The 17941-nt window shown below is 42.2% G+C and overlaps 1 protein-coding gene across 1 annotated transcript in view; it reads left to right on the top strand.

The window, feature by feature from the left end:
* The window catches only part of LOC135512249 (zinc finger protein 501-like), a 31871-nt gene extending 26398 nt beyond the window's left edge, over positions 1 to 5473 (top strand). Inside the window, exon 3 of the mRNA XM_064934070.1 lies at positions 5279 to 5473. Coding sequence (XP_064790142.1) covers positions 5279 to 5314 — 36 coding nt within the window. The 3' untranslated portion in view covers positions 5315 to 5473. The remainder of the gene's footprint in view (positions 1 to 5278) is intronic.
* The last annotated feature ends 12468 nt before the right edge of the window (positions 5474 to 17941 follow it).

The raw sequence follows: 17941 nt of genomic DNA on the forward strand, positions 1-17941 counted from the left end.
AATTGGTCAGACCAGAGTTGAATAGACCTCAGCACAGGTACTTCCTGTTTGAGTTTCTGCCTATAGGAAGAGAGGAGCAGAATGGAGTCATGATCTCATTTCCCGAAGGGAGGGCGGGGGAGGGCCTTGAAGCCATCCATGAAGGGAAAATAACAATGTTTGAGAGTTTTTGAAGCACAACTACTACAGGCAATGGGTTGATAGAACTTCGTTCGCGTTTTCCTCAAATTTGCTTCGTTAAAGTCCCCAGTTTTAATAAATGTGGACTCAGGATATGTGATTTCCAGTTTGCACAAAGTCTAGTGAAGTAATTGACGGGGAATATACACGACTGTCACGACATACACTACCGGTCAAAAGTTTTATAGAACACCTCCTCATTTAAGGGTTTTTCTTTAAAAAAAACTATTATCTACATTTTACAATAATAGTGAAAACATAAAATATGAAATAACACATATGGAATCATGTGGTAACCAAACGAAGTGTTAAACAAATCAACATATGGCTACCACTGTCATGGTTAAGGGAGTACAAGAGAGCACACACCTCTGGGGGCCTACGTGTTGAGGATCAGCGTGGCGGAGGTGTTGTTGCCTACCATGACCACCTGGGGTCAGCCTGTCAGGAAGTCAAGGACCCAGTTGCACAGGGATGGGTTCAGACCCAGTGATAAGCTTGGAGGGCACTAAGGTATTGAAGGCAGAACTTTAGTCGATGAACAGCATTCTCACATGGGTATTCCTCTTGTCCAGGTGGGATAGGGTAGTGTGCAGTGCAAATGTGATTGCGTGGATCTGTTGGGGCGGTGATATGATATATACAATACAATAACATATAACAAAATATATTTTATATTTGAGATTTTTCAAATAGCCACCCATTGCCTTGATGACAGCTTTGCACACAGCTTTGCACACTTTCGTTTATTATCTATTTCACTTGCTTTGACAATGTACACATGTCTCCATGCCAATAAAGCCCCTTGAATTGAGTGTAAAGTTAATTACTTGTGAGTTCATCAATAGTTAATTCAATAGTTATTTTGTTGCTTTGTCACTGTAAGCCATCATGACTCTCAAAAGCCGTGACAGCCGCAGTTTACTTGTGAAGGTAGGGTTTTTAGGGTGGCGCTGAAGTTATTCAAATTCGACACAAAGCTTCTGGATATCAGGACAGCGAACACTCACCTCGGATTAGACAAATATTTTTTCAACAACAAGCAAGACTCACATGATATTCTCCAAACAACCGGCAGGGCAGACATCCCAAATATTCGCAAGAGGAAGCAACGCAGGTACAGAGGACAAAGAGCCGGATGCCTCGTCAGGATCCGCAGAAGGCGAGTCGGAAAGGTGCCGTTACCGTCAATATTACGCGCCAACGTGCAATCATTGGACAATAAATTAGACGAGGTACGATCACGAATATCCTACCATTTTAGGTAGGGAAAGGGAATGGAGGAAATCAGAAATTTTCGCAGGATCTGCAGTGGTCTTTGAGGTGTAGAGGTCTTGATAAAACTTTGTGAAACATGCATTAATTTATTTTGGGTCCCTAATAACAGCTCCTGTACTAGATTTAATTATATGAATAGCTCTATTGGCCTGTATATCTCTCAGCTGGCGCGCCAGTAGTTTATCCAGTTTGTCACCCAACTCTAAGTGTTTTTGTTTAATCTTTAATAGCACTGTGTTTACTTGGTTAGAGAGAATAGTATTGTATTCATATTTGAGTTTTATTATGTCATTCAACTTGGAAGATAAGGGCTCTTCCATATAGTCTCTCTCAAGCACCTGGAGCTGGGCCTCGATTTCTAATCATCTTCTTTGCCTACATTTTATCATGGTAGCCTCATGATATTATATGATATTATATGCCCACACATAACAGCCTTAAATGCCTCCCACAAAGTGAAGTCGGATACATCAGCAGTATCATTCTGGGACATATAGTTCAAAATGAAATTGAAATTGTTCATCATTGAGTAATGTTGGATTAAATCGCCAACTGAATTGAGGCTTTGTTCTGCGAAATCCATTTGTAATAAAAAATCAAATCAAATTGTATTAGTCACATGCGCCGAATACAACAGGTGTAGACATTACAGTGAAATGCTTACTTACGAGCCCCTAACCGACAGTGCAGTTTCAAAAAATACAGATAAGAATGAGAGATAAAAGTAACAAGTCATTTTTTAATATATTATTTTCACCTTTATTTAACCAGGTAGGCTAGTTGAGAACAAGTTCTCATTTGCAACTGCGACCTGGCCAAGATAAAGCATAGCAGTGTGAACAGACAACACAGAGTTACACATGGAGTAAACAATTAACAAGTCAGTAACACAGTAGGAAAAAAAAGAGTCTATATACATTGTGTGCAAAAGGCATGAGGAGGTAGGCGAATAATTACAATTTTGCAGATTAACACTGGAGTGATAAATTATCAGATGGTCATGTACAGGTATATTGGTGTGCAAAAGAGCAGAAAAGTAAATACATATAAACAGTATGGGGATGAGGTAGGTAAAATTGGGTGGGCTATTTACCGATAGACTATGTACAGGTTGCAGCGATCGGTTAGCTGCTCAGATAGCAGATTTAGCAGAATTAAAGAGGAGCAGTAAAAAATAACAATATATACAGGTGGGTGCCGGTTCAGAGTCAATGTGCGAGTGCACCGGTTAGTTGAGGTAGTATGTACATATAGGTCGAGTTAATTAAAGTGACTATGCATAGATGACAACAGAGAGTGGCAGTGGTGTGGAGGGGGGAGGGGGTAATGTGAATAGTCTGGGTAGCCATTTGACTAGATGTTCAGGAGTCTTATGGCTTGGGGGTAGAAGCTGTTTAGAAGCCTTTTGGATCTAGACTTGGCGCTCCGGTACCGCTTGCCGTGTGGTAGCAGAGAGAACAGTCTATGACTAGGGTGGCTGGAGTCTTTGACAATTTTTAGGGCCTTCCTCTGACACCGCCTGGTATAGAGGTCCTGGATGGCAGGAAGCTTTGCCCCAGTGATGTACTGGGCCGTTCGCACTACCCTGTGTAGTGCAGTGTGGAGTGCAATAGAGACTGTATCATCTGTGCATCTGTTGGGGCGGTCCACAGATGATGAGGACTCTATTGCACTCCACACTGCCCTTTCCCACCTGGACAAAAGGAACACCCTTGCCCACCTGGACATCACAGTTGATGGCCCATGATAATGTCCCGATTTCGATATCTGGGAAATTCATCAGATTTTCCCAAGCACACAAGTCTCTCACCTGAGCCGCCACCACCATTCTGTACAGTCCATTCTGTCTGGTCCATTTTCCCACCAGTGCACCAGCAGCATGAAAGGAGTTTGAACGTGATCCCTCTCCATGCTCACTCCATATGCAAGGTCTCGGGACTCCTGCCGCACTCCTGCCGCTCGTACACAGGTTGCTGGCTCAGACTCGGGTCTCAGTAGAAGTGGTGCAGGACAGGGCCCTAGTGAACGCCATTTCTTCAGCCGGGTGGGGGGGTGAAGCTCACTGTTCTCGTCGTATTATTCCTTCCATGCATATAGATACAATCAGTAGTCACTATCGCCATAACTTCAAGAGAGGCCAGACCAAAACAACAGTTTCATTCATTTCTGATTCAGAAAATCCAAACAACTATTTACCATATGTGACCCGTATCAGGAAAGTAGGTGCATGTCATGGGTCATTACTTCACAGGAGAGCCATTTGAAGAGCCGTTTGCATTTTTATCAAAAAAAATTGGGGTGAGATTTTTTGCCAGAAATGCCTTCTCAAACATGTGAATTTTCATGTGCCTTAATAACAAATGTGTATGCCATCTGTAAATACGAATAAAATTGTAAATTACGAGCCTACTTGGTTTAGCCAAAGAAAATGTGAACAACCTTCCCACTAGCCATGATTGGCTAATGAGTGTTTCTCTCCATTTTCTGGAGGAGTTTTGAAATCAGTCGAATTCGAGTAGGATAGCTAAGGAGATGGAGAAAATACTAGTCTCCGGATTACATCTTCAAACTTAGGGCAACCATGGCATCCGACAGGAGACACGTCCAACCATGAATGATGTATACAGGTAAGATAGTCTAGCTAGCTATATTTTCAGATATTACACGTTTCTAACTTTGCCAGAAATAGCCATTTGCTTGGCTAGCTATAGCCTAATGTTAGCTAGCTAACATTGAACCTGGTCAGTTAGCTACCTGCAGATTCATGCAGGGTAGTATTGTCATGAGTTGTGACTATGGTTCATTGTTTACCTAGCTAGCTAGCTAAAGTTATCTGGCTGGCTCGCTAGCTAACGTTATGTATATGACCTTATTAGTCGTATTGCAGAGACATTTGCTTAGCTAGCTATAGGCCAATTTATCTAGCTAACATTGAACCTGGTTGGTTAGCTACCTGCAGTTTCATGCAGGGTAGTAACGTCATGAGTTATGGTTATGGTTCATTACTTACCGAGCTATTGCTAGCTACATTTCTTAACAACAGACTCCACAATGCAAGTAACCATTTCGGGTGCCTTTGTAAATTCAGTCTGGCAACCTACTCCGATTTCAGCGCACTCTCGTGTGAGTGTTCCAGAGGGTGCAGAATAACTGATGAATTTACGAACCCTCAAGACCCGTTGTATATGGCCGGTGTTAGTAAACTCATCGGCCAGAGCATCCAGCGTGCGCTCTGAACGCGAAACGCAAGGAATTTACGAACGGACAATCTGAAAGCACAGTTGCAGTCACCAACACTCTGGATAACATAACAGCCTAACCAGCTTTGGTAGGGCGAGTAATGTTCAGTGAGCTGTTCTCTCACACTTAGAATTCTTAAAGTAGCTAACAAGTTAGCTTGGGTGCTTGACTGCTGTTGTTCGTACATTGGGACTCTTAAAGAGATGGGTGGGGCTGAAGCTTAAGAGGGTGTGAACGATGCTGAATGGGTGTAGACAAAAAGGGTTCTCCAATAGTAGTACCAAAACATTCAAGGCCATTTTCTCAAAAGTGAGTTTACAAGTTGATCAACTTTCAAAGCAAAATTACTTTCCCATTGTTCCTCAACTGTAGTGTATGATATACCATTTTGTAGCTCTGAGTCTCTACTTTTATCCAATGTAAACAATACCATTTAACATTTTGCTACATAAGATAATGATTACCTTCCCAATTTTCTTAATACAAAATTCCTGAGACACTCATACTCCCTTATCATACTGGCGATGTCACACCCTGATCTGTTTCACCTGTCTTTGTGATTGTCTCCACCCCCCTCCAGGTGTCGTTCTGCACGCCTTCCAGATTCCACCCCTAGTCCAATGTCCAATCGGAGCGAGCCAATCAGGACATAGAGACGACTCTTCGCTGTCTAGTCTCTGCCAACTCTACCACCTGGAGTCAGCAGCTGGTATGGGTTGAGTACACCCACAACACCCTTCCTTGCTCCGCCGCGGGTCTCTCGCCCTTCAAGTGTTCCTTGGGATATCAGCCTCTTCTCTTCCCCGAGCAAGAGAAAGAAGTCAGCAATCCCTCTGCCCAGATGTTCAACCGCCGCTATCACCGTACCTGGAAGAGAGCCAGGGCCGCTCTGTTGAAGATCACTTCCAGGTATATGCGACAAGCGGATTGCCACCGGACCCCTGCTCCATGCTATCGGCTCGGGCAGAGGGTATGGCTCTCCACCCGGGACCTGCCCCTCCGGGTGGAGTCCTGTTTCCCCCCGTTTCATCGGCCCGTTCCCCATCTCTAGAGTCATTGGCTCCACTGCTGTTCGTCTTTTGTTACCCCGTACCCTCAGTATTCACCCTACTTTCCATGTGTCTAGGATTAAGCCCGTTTCTCACAGCCCTTTGTCTTCTGTTTCCAGGCCCACCCCTCCTCCCCACCTGGTTGACTGGGAGGGTTATGGGGACAGAGGAGAGGTGCTGGGTCCCTGCTAGAGACATCCTGGACCCAGCCTTCATCGCCGACTTTCACCGTTAGCACCACGGTCAACCAGGTATGCGCCCAGGTAGGACGCCATGTGGTGCCCCTGGAAGGGGGGTACTGTCACACCCTGATCTGTTTCACCTTTTGTTGTGATTGTCTCCACCCCGCTCCAGGTGTCACCCATCTTCCCCTGTGTATTTATACCTGTGTTCTCTGTCTGTCTGTTGCCAGTTCATCTTGTTTGTCAAGTCAACCAGCATTTTTGTTCTCAGCTCCTGCTTTTCCCAGCCTCTCTTTTTCTCGCCCTCCTGGTTTTGAGCCTTGCCTGTCCTGACTCTGAGCCCACCTGCCTGACCACTCTGCCTGCCCCTGACCCTGAGCCTGCCTGCCGACCTGCACCTTTGCCCCACCTCTGGATTATTGAGCTCTGCCTGCCTTAACCTGTCTATTGCCTGACCCTGAACCTGCCTGCCGACCTGCACCTTTGCCCCACCTCTGGATTATTGAGCTCTGCCTACCCTGACCCTGAACCTGCCTGCCGTCCGGTACCGTTGCCCCACCTCTGGTTTACTGACCACTGCCTGCCTTGATCTGTTTATTGCCTGCCCCTGTTGGATTATTAAACCATTGTTAATTCGATGTTGTCTGCACCTGGGTCTTACCTTCCTACCTGATAGGCGACCTCACCGCAGAGTTACTGGGTCAGAGGGTTAGAGAGCTAACCCTTAGGGAGAAATGCCCGACCATACTGCAGACCCAATCTGGTGAGATTTGTATCGAAACAAAACTTAAAACCAAAACAATAACAGCTATACACTTCTTCATATTATACTTAAATCTCACCCAATGGATGGCAGGTAGCCTAGTGGTTAGAGAGTTTGGCTAGTAACTGAAAGGTTGCTAGATCGAATCCCCGAGCTGACAAGGTAAAAATCTGTCGTTCTGCCCCGGAACAAGGCAGTTAATCTCTCTTGGGTAGAGGGCAGTATTTTGACGTCTGGATGAAAAGCGTGCCCAAAGTAAACTGCCTGTTACTCAGGCCAAGAAGCTAAGATATGCATATAATTGGTAGATTTGTATAGAAAACACTCTAAAGTTTCTAAAACTGTTACAATTATGTCTGAGTATAACAGAACTGATATGGCAGGCGAAACCCCGAGGGTACCTAAGGTTTGATTATAAACGTTGTTTGACTTGTTCAGAAAAGTTTATTAGTAACGTTTGGGATTAATTTTGTATGCATTTTGATGGAGGGAAACTGGGTTGATTATTGACTGAAGCGCGCCAGCTAAACTGAGTTTTTATGGATATAAAGAAGGACATTATCAAACAAAATTACAATTTGTGATGTAACTGGGACCTTTTGGAGTGCCAACAGAAGAAGATCATCAAAGGTAAGGCATTTTTTATATCGCTATTTCTGACTTTCATGTCGCACCTGCCTGGTTGAAATATGTTTTTCATGTGTTTGTATGCGGGGCGCTGTCCTCAGATAATCGCATGGTTTGCCATTGCCATAAAGCCTATTTGAAATCTGACACAGAGGCTGGATTAAGTTAAGCTTTATTTTGATGTATTACACTTGTGATTTTATGAAAGTTAAATATTTATAATACTGTCGTTTGAATTTCGCGCTCTACAATTTCACCGGATGTTGGCCAGGTGGGACGCTACCATTCTACCTGCCCATAAGAAGTTAACCCGCTGGTTCTAGGCCATCATTGTAAATAATCATTTGTTCTTAACTGACTTGCCTAGTTAAATAAAGGTTAAAAAATGTGAGGTTGATCAGGCCTCACCAGAAAGTCAGGACAAAGGTCAATCAATGCCATTATGTAGCTTCTTTCCCTTTTCTTTCCTTCAGAAACCATTTAACAACATTTCAAACATTTCCATCATTCTGCGTACCCAGTCAACAACCAAATTAAAAAGACCCCATACAATAAATTAAAAACGGTATTAACACCACTAACAAATATTCATAACCGGTGAGTTGTGTGTGCGTACTGGTGTTGGCTTTCACCCTCCCTTTACGGGTCTAATAGGGAACCAACACCACTCGTGATTTACCCCCTAGGACTTGCCCTCTGCAGGTATCAGCCTGCTCAGGCTTAACTACCGGGACTTACCCTATACTTTGTGGTACTAGCAGGAACCAACTCACTCGGGATTTACCTCCTAGGACTTACCTTCTGCAGATACCAGCCTGCTCGGGCATACCTTCCAGGACTTACCATATACCATAAATCTACAACCGGTCGTATTACAATGGAACTACTGAATATACTCAGGCTTTCTAGCTCTGTATCCTATAATTGGTTCAGCCTACGACTCTCATCTCCCCAAGATGTCAGAATGAGTGGCAACAGGTGTAGGAACTGTGCCGGCTCCTGTTTCACTGATTCGGACTCTCTAGTTCGACTGTAAATTGTGGTGAACCCTGCTCACTGTTAGATTCTAAATAAACAGAGTAAAACTCACAGATGACGAGTAAAGCTCAAACCAAGTTTATTCACCCACTAGGTCACATAGCTGCATAAGACAAAAACATGTTTCCACCAGCACAAGTCTTTATACCCTCCTTTAGACGGAGTCTCCTCTTTTTCTCTAAACATTACATCTTTGTTGCTAGGCAGGAAGTTAAGTGATGTGGGTAGTAAACTGTTCCTTCTCCCTTCATGTGACCTGACCTGACCTTGGCCCACATTCCTCACTCACCCTTATCAGTGACCGCAACCATGTGATTGGCTTTTCCCCTACTTAGTAACATTCTAAGCCCCTGGCTCATATCCAGAGATTGAGATTCAGATCAACTTTATTATCCTACCAGGGGAAATTAATTTGGTCATGTGCTTAAAAATATGGTACATAAAACATGAAAACCCAGAAACTACACAAACAAATTCATTCAAAGTACAATATGCTGTATACTCCATTGACCCCACCATATAAATTCCTCCTACATATAACCATTCACTTTTGGTGTAGCAAGTATTTCAAACGAGAACCCAACAGTAGTAAAGTATTTCAGAAGTACATTTCCTTGGAAAGATAACTGCCCCGTGCTTCTCCGGACATACATAGCCTACTCTATTTAATAGACACCACACGCTCCTGATCACGCAGGTATGGCTTCTGACCTGGAAGCAGCAAGAATAATGACAGTGACACTTGCTACATTTTGCATAGGCCTATAGGATATAGCCTACCTTTTAAGAGGACGATTTACAGGCAGAGACACATAAATGAGTAATCAATACTTATTGAAAATGAAAAGCGCAACGCTCGCTCAACATACTACCCTAATCTATGTGCACGTTGTGCCTTTGTCTTTTAATGATGATTACATTTTTTGATTGCACTTCGACTCTTTGTGCAATCAAAAAAATGTAATCGTCATTAAATGTTGAGCGAGCGTTGCGCCCTTTAGAGTAGAGTCAGTACACAACACTGCTCATCATGTCTCAGCAGGATTAGATGGTGACAGGGGTCCCAGCAGGGTCAGACAGCCAGGGAAGACCAGCCTATGGATCTCAGGTGAATTTTGCAGTTTATTAAACCTCTTACATCTATGGGGGCGCTATTTCATTATTGGATAAAAAAACCATGCCCGTTTTAAGCTCAATATTTTGTCACAAAAAGATGCTCGACTATGCATATAATTGACAGCTTTGGAAAGAGAACACTCTGACGTTTCCAAAACTGCAAAGATATTGTCTGTGAGTACCCCAGAACTGATGCTACAGGTGAAACCAAGATGAAACTTCAAACAGGAAATGAGCAGGATTTTTGAGGCTCTGTTTTTCATTGTCTCCTTATATGGATGTGAATGCGCAAGGAATGAGCCTGCCCGATCTATCGTTTCCCCAAGGTGTCTGCAGCATTGTGACGTATTTTTAGGTATATCATTGGAAGATTGACCATAAGAGACTACATTTGCCAGGTGTCCGCCCGGTGTCCTCCGTTGAAATTGGTGCGTCATCTTCGGCTGCACGTCTTTTTCCAAGCGATTCAGAGGAGAAAGTAGACATCCACGAACGATATATCAATGAAGAGATATGTGAAAAAAACCTTGAGGATTGATTCTAAACAGCGTTTGCCGTGTTTCAGTCGATATTATGGAGTTAATTTGGAAAACAGTTCGCCGTTTTGATGACTGAATTTTCGTTTTGTTTTGGTACCCAAACGTGATGTACAAAACGGAGCGATTTCTCCTACACAAAGAATCTTTCATGAAAAACTGAACATTTGCTATGTAACTGAGAGTCTCCTCATTGAAAACATCTGAAGTTCTTCAAAGGTAAATGATTTTATTTGAATCCTTTTCTGGTTTTTGTGCAAATGTTGCCCGCTAAATGCTACGCTAAATGCTACGCTAGCTATCAATACTCTTACACAAATGCTTGTTTGCTATGGTTCAAAAGCATATTTTGAAAATCTGAGATGACGGTGTTGTTAAGAAAAGGCTAAGCTTGAGAGCTAGCACATTCATTTAATTTCATTTGCGATTTTCATAAATAGTTAACGTTACGTTATGCTAATGAGCTTGAGGCTATAACTGGATACAGGTTTTTTTAATAGCCAAACGTGAACAAAACGGAGCGATTTGTCTGACACAAATAATATTTTTTGGAAAACTGAACATTTGCTATCTAACTGAGAGTCTCCTCATTGAAAACATCTGAAGTTCTTCAAAGGTAAATGATTTTATTTGAATGGTTTTCTTGTTTTTGTGAAAATGTTGCTGGCTGAATTCTAGGCTTATAGCTATGCTAGCTATCAATACTCTTACACAAATGCTTGTTTAGCTATGGTTGAAAAGCATATTTTGAAAATCTGAGATGACAGTGTTGTTAACAAAAGTCTAAGCTTGAGAGCAAATATATTTATTTCATTTCATTTGCGATTTTCATGAATAGTTAACGTTGCGTTATGCTAATGAGCTTGAGGCTATAAATAGGATCCCGGATCCGGGATTGCTCGACGCAAGAAGTTAACAATATCAGTGAATGATACAAAGTTTCATCTTGAATTGATAGATACACCTACAGTAGCTACAGGACAGCAGTTTAAGCTTAATGCTACAGTTTGGGATCTGGGAATAATAGTCATTTCAATTATTGAACCATTGATTCTATTCTTTCATAATATAATGTATAAATGTACACCAAGGTAATTCTTTGTCAGGCCTCATCTTAGGAGGATCAGATGTTGACAGGGGTCTCAGCAGGGCCAGGCAGCCAGGGAAGACCAGTCTGTGACGGAGTTGAGGTGAATATCTACGGATACAACACTATCCTTTCTGTGCAGCAAACATTGGACAAGCCAGATGCTATTTTAAGGCAGTCTGATAAACCTCAAGTTGATTTCCAAACTGTATCAAGATTTGAGAGAGGCTTTTCCCGATGACACATAACATGTCAAATAAATATTTCAGGAAGATCTGTTGAAGCTATTGATGATGATGAATGGATACAGATATATTTGAATGCCCAGTCACGTTCATATCATCTCAGACATAAATTACTGCAGTTTAAGACCATCCATAGAACGTACCCTATGCCAATGAAACTGAACGTCATGCACTCAGAAATTGTATTATGGAGATGCAAAGAGGACACATTTGCATATGTTGTGGTCTTGTGAATTCTGTCAAAGAGTATGTTCTTTTATGTCATGTCTACAGATTCTCCCTTCTCCCTGTTTTTGTTTGCTTGGAACTTATTGATACTGGAGACTTATCTGAAGAAACGGTGTAACCAAGCATTTATAGCGGCTAAGACATGGATTGCCATTCATTGGAACGTTGGTTATCCTCCCACAATGTCAAGTCATGTATCACTAGCATTGACTTATTATCAGATTAAAGGGTATACTGGGCAACTTTCATAAGGTCTGGATGCCTTATACAGAATACAGTATGACTAAAGGAGTTTGTATTGAAAACATGCCCACGTCAGGGGAGATATCTATTTAGGAAATCCCTAGCTGCTGGGCTGCTCAGTCCTGGCCCTGGGGATCTGCTGTCCTGTTGGTTGTCTCTCTGACCTAACACACCCAAAACCAATAACTTAATGTTTCACTAAGATCCGAAAGCTTAGTGGAGTGTGTTGGGGCGCTGCTGAGTGGTGGACCACTAGGGATAGGATGGTGCTATTTTGTGTGCAAGTAAAATGCCTATGAGATTAATTATATGTAGAATTTCCTGTTTCTGTGTATTAATGAATGTTAAGAGTTGTTTTTATTTCTTATGTTTCCCTTTCCCTTGGGAATTAAAAAAACTGAAGGTGGGAACTGGAAAGGAAATTGTGTTGGGAGAGAGTTGAGTTATTGACGAGACTGGTGGGGGTCATGCATGCAGGTGGCTCGGCCTTGCTGGTCAGTCTGGCTGAAATTTGATATTGAAAATGTCTTAATAAAGACAATCAAAAGTTGTTCATTTGTTAGGCTGTTAGTTAAAGGTGCAACACAATATGTATTATTGAATTAACTTTGATCTAGCGCAGCCTTATTAATCGCTTAAACATATTTAATAACGATCTCTGACCTAGCTTTGACTGTGGGCATTTTTTCTTACTTTTTGTTCTAAATAGAGACGCCATATTTGATTGTGTAAAAGTGCAGGAAATTAGCTTTAGATGCCCCAAAAATGCTGGGGGAGGACCCCCAGATCCTCCACCAGGTTATGTCCCCCCCACACTTCTGTGCACAATGCCAACCGTCGGCCGGAATGGTGTAAATGGTGTAGAGCAGTGGAAACACGTTCTCCTGGGTGATGAATCACGCTTCACAATCTGCCAGTCTGATGGGTGAAGATGTCTTTGGTGTATGCCAGGAGAACGCTAGCTGCCCCAATGCATAGTGCCAACTGTAAAGAGGAATGGTCTTGGGCTGTTTTTCATCTTTCGGACAAGGCCCCTTAGTTCCAGTGAAGGGAAATCTTAACGCTATAGCATACAATGACATTCTAGACGATTCTGTGCTTCCAACATTGCGGCAACAGTTTGGGGAAGGCCCTTTCCTGTGCACAAAGCGAGGTCCATACAGAAATGGTTTGTCAAGATCATTGTGGAATAACTTGACTGTCCTGCACAGTGCCCTGACCTCAACTCCATGAAACACCATTGGGATGAATTGGAACAACGACTGCGAGCCAGACCTAATCGCCTACCATCAGTGCTCGACCTCACTAATGCTGTTGTGGCTGAACAGAAGCAAGTCCTCGCAGTAATGTTCCAACATCTAGTTGAAAACCTTAGAAGAAGAGTGGAGGCTGTTATAATAGCAAAGGGTGGACCAACTCCATATTAATGCCCATGATTTTGGAATGAGATGGTCAACGAACAGGTGTCCACATACTTTTGGTCATTTATGGGCATTAATATGAAGTTGGTCCAACCTTTGCTGTTATAACAGCCTCCACTCTTCTTCGAAGGCTTTCAACTAGATGTATGATTGTACAACAGTTGGTCTGACACAAAACCACCTTGTTCACACAGCCACACCCTTGTAAACACACTCCATCAACCAATTCAACCACCTGTCTATAGAGATACAGTCTCATCCTCCATAATGAAATCAAACTTGGACAATGATTTCACTATCCAGTTAATGAGCTTATAATGAAATAATCTGATTTCTGAGTCTCCCTCTACCTCGACAGCACTGTATCTGAATGGTGACCTTGTTCCTATTATCTCAGAGTTTTGTGTGTGTGTGTGTGTGTGTGTGTGTGTGTGTGTGTGTGTGTGTGTGTGTGTGTGGTAGGTACACTCATCACTTCAACTTCAGTCCAAGTTGCTGCGTAGCTCCCCTCTACAACTCGCAAAGGAGAAATGCCCTTCATCCCATAAAGCTGATGGTTCTATGCACATATCAATTTATTGCAAATCCAATTGTGTGAAAATGCACACTAATGACCTTTATTCTCAAAGCACAATCACCTTCTAGAAAATCTCAGTCTATAGTTTTTCCAAAAATGTGAGGTTCATCTCACTCATTTGAGAGACAATGGCAGACTCTGTGAGCTCTATCAACATGTTTGTCTAGAAGCCATGGTACAATATGGGATTCTGGGATTCGATTCTCCATTATAAAACCCTAACAGAGAGAAGAACACACAGAAACCTGTCATCTACTGGTATTAAGACACACCTAATTTGCATACAGTAGTGATGGGCTTCACATTCATATGTACAATTCATGTACAGTACGTAAATGAAATGAGTTGTCAGAAACCCTGGTCATAAAATGCCACAGATTATGTTTAAAAAGAAAATCCAGTCCAGCACTAGAATTCAGCAAATCATGGTACAGGAACCAGCAGGGTAGTTGACCAAATTAAATAATAGATCAACATTACAACCTTGAATATTTAGATTTTTGAGAAATGAGACTCAAACATGTTCACAATTAATTAAAAAATCACAACGGCTTCCCTTCTGAAAGCAGTGAAATGAGCAGGTAAATGTCAGACGATGTCACTACAAAGTGCGGTCTGTGTAGGATCAGACACTCAAGAGATGCGAGCACTCCCACATGACAAGGTGCAGTGTTGTGGTTTCCCAAGGTGCCCTTACATCACCTCAACGAGAAACACTCAAACCTATTCATCACATTATTAGAGACTTGATACAATGAAACCACCCTCTACAACTGCAGTACTGCATCGTCCAAGAACCCTCAGCACTCCTTCATGGACCAGATCCACAACAAGACAATGGGCCTGGGTCTTTAAATGAGTAGTGGGGAGTAGTGGTATTTAAGATAAGATTGGAATAATGCATGTCACATACACGTCTACACGTGGTTGAGAGCTTCAAGTTCCTCAGTGTCCACATCACTAAGGACCTACCATGGTCCAAACACACTAACACAGTCGTGAAGAGGGCACGACAACGCCTCTTCCCCCTCAGGAGGCTGAAAGGATTTGTCAGGGGCGCTTAGATCCTCAAAAATGTATTCAGCTGCACCATTGAGAGCATCTTGATTGGCTGCATCACCGCTTGGTATGGCTACTGCTTGGCATCCGACCGCTAGGTGCTACAGAGGGTAGTGCGTGTGGCCCAGTACATCACCGGGGCCGAGCTCCATGCCTTCCAGGACTTCTATACCAGGCGGTGTCTAAGGAAGGCCCTAAAAATGTGATCTCTACTAACGCACGGCAAGTGATAGCAGAGCACCAAGTCTAGGACCAACAGGCTCCTGAACAGCTTCTACCTCCAAACCATAAGACTGATGAACAGTTAATCAAATGGCTACCTGTACTATTTGCATTTTTGCTCTATGAACACTCACTGGACTCTACCCACACAGTCACACATACTACACTGACACTCCAACACACACACACTCTTCACATATGCTGCTGCTACTCTGTTTATTATCTATCCTGATTGCCTAGTCACTTTTACCTCGACCTACATATACATATTACCTCAAATAGCTCGTACCCCTGCACATTGACTCTGTACCAGTACTCTTTGTATATAGCCTCGTTGTTGTTATTTTACTGTGTAACTATTCCTATTTGTTTTGCTAATATTATTGTACTTTATAATATTTTTTTCTTTATAGTACTTTATAATATTATAATATTTTTGTACTTTTTAACTCTGCATTGTTGGGAAAGGCCTTGTAAATAAGCATAACAAATACAATTTGATTTGATTTGATAATGCATCATCATAATAGTAAGACTGCCATCTAGTGGCATCAGATACTAGTGCTCTTTTCACCACAAAGTCAGTCATATCTCAAACCCATCAATCAGTATGTGAGGGGAAAAAATGTTTAAGAATAGTGTTTCGGTTTATATAGCCCAGTGTATGATCCTGAGAGTGGAGGCAGTTTTAAGTGGTGTTTGATGATGGTCTCCTCTGATATTGGTGTGTCTAGAGGTAGTGTTAAAGAAATGCTCCGGAACTTTGGCTAAGTATTTTTTAAACCTCCCACTTTGGGCTGTATGTGTCAATGTGTAGTTCATATATGCATAATGTTTGAGCAGAATTACTGTCTTACCTCAATTATCCACAAAATCCCTAGTTTGAAAGTGACTGTTTCTCTGGAAGCTGTGCTGCCAGATTTTTTTCCCACATGGGCCAGCCCCCTAGCAATTCCTGTTCAACCAATGAGCTTCAGCCCCTTGCCATTTCAGTGACGGCTAGCAAGAAGCACATGATGCACCCCCAGCAGAGCAAGAGGGAGAGAGAGCAATGACGTGGTGCACATATCTGCACATATGTGATGGAATACGCCATTTTCGGGGACGACTTTTGGCTGAAAAGTATACAAAAGTACCGGAGGATCTCTTCAACAGTATCTGGTGGTGAAGGTGAGAGCCAGAGCTGCAGCCAGGTGAGGCATCAGTCTGTGGTACTGGGTCTGGTGCTCAATGATCTTCAACTCTTCCTTGTCCTTCTGCCCAAACTGAATGACGACTGGAAGGAGAGAGGAGAGCGAAAGAGAGTGAGGAGCGAGTAGAGCATGAAAGAGGCTTACATTTGGTGTGTGTGCATGTTTTGTACTGTGAGTATGCATATGCTGATGTGGTGGAACATTAGTTTTGTGGAGTGTATGTTGAGTGGTGAGATGTGGTCATCGCCACACACATGCCTTGATGTGCACCTGTTGCTCTGGAAGCACTACAAAGCTTATCTCTGACTACTGCATATCTAAAACAGCACAGGTGTATCAGATGGGAGAGTGGGGGAGGGTTTGGGTAGACAAAGGCGATGGATGGTTTACAAGGTACATGAAGATATTGCCGTCTCAAAAGGAGGCACTGTTATCATTCATCTTCTGATTTCTAGACTGAAGGACAAAATATACTAACTTTGATGACATAAGCTAACTAACCAAGATACTGTAACGTTCATGTAATGTGACACTCAAATGTTTAAATTGAAATCTAACCTTTATTTATACAGGTTTCTCTCATTGAGATAACATCTCTTTTCCAAGAGAGCCCTGGTCCAATAGCAGCAGAGGGAACAACGTCTCAGACAAAACAACTTACATACACTAACAACATTAAACACAACTACAAACACACATACAGTACAACAATTACATATTACTTTAAAAACACAGAAGTCTTGACTAAAAACAGCTGTCCTAAAGACAATTAATCTCTTCTATGATTATTAGATCGATCAAGTGTTTAAACTCCACCAACGAAACTAGATCATCACATTTTTTAATATTCAGGAGAGAATTCCAGAACCACGGAGCTAAGTAACTAAAACTATTTCTTCCATTGACCTGTTCTAATTTTTGCTACTGTGACTACTGCAAATGATGTACTTCAGATGTATTGTTTAAGTCGTACACCCTAACTGTACGATTGACAGTCCAATGTTAATGCTAAGATGTGTTAACCAGAAAGATACACAGATGTTTCTACTATGTCAAGGATTGTCCCCAATCTGCTTTGACACGATGCCAGACCACAGAAAAGAACACACCTGGTGTTAACACAGAGGGGAAGTCCTCACACAGACGACATCTCCACAACCTATCTTCCAAGTACAGTAGTCTCGACTCTGAAGACAAAGCTAACAGTGGTTATACAATGTACTGTTCAAACACAGCTACAGCGCCTTCCGAAACTATTCATACCCCTTGACTTATTTTGTTGTGTTACAGCCTGAATTCAAAATTGGATAGCATTTTCCTGGAGTAAAATGACCAAATCGCCCTCTAGTGGCCTCATAGCTGAATTGCTTTAATATTTGTCTTAATTTCATAATTATTAATTAATTAACACAAAGAAAATTTTAATTCCAGAAATCCAGTGTTTCTATGCCAAACGGTTTTGTTATATTTCAGTCTTATGTGATGAATATATAGTGTAAAATTGGGACGCAAACTCGAAATTGAATACATTTCAACTCTATATCTGACATATTACAGGTGTCTTCTTTTTTAAGCCCATAACCATGTGTGTGAGGTGTATACTTTTGTTTCAAATAGATTTGTTTGACTACCAAGAACCATACCCCATATTGACAAA

This window comes from Oncorhynchus masou, chromosome 24 (genome assembly GCF_036934945.1).
Source record: "Oncorhynchus masou masou isolate Uvic2021 chromosome 24, UVic_Omas_1.1, whole genome shotgun sequence".
In the NCBI taxonomy this organism is placed as follows: domain Eukaryota; kingdom Metazoa; phylum Chordata; class Actinopteri; order Salmoniformes; family Salmonidae; genus Oncorhynchus; species Oncorhynchus masou.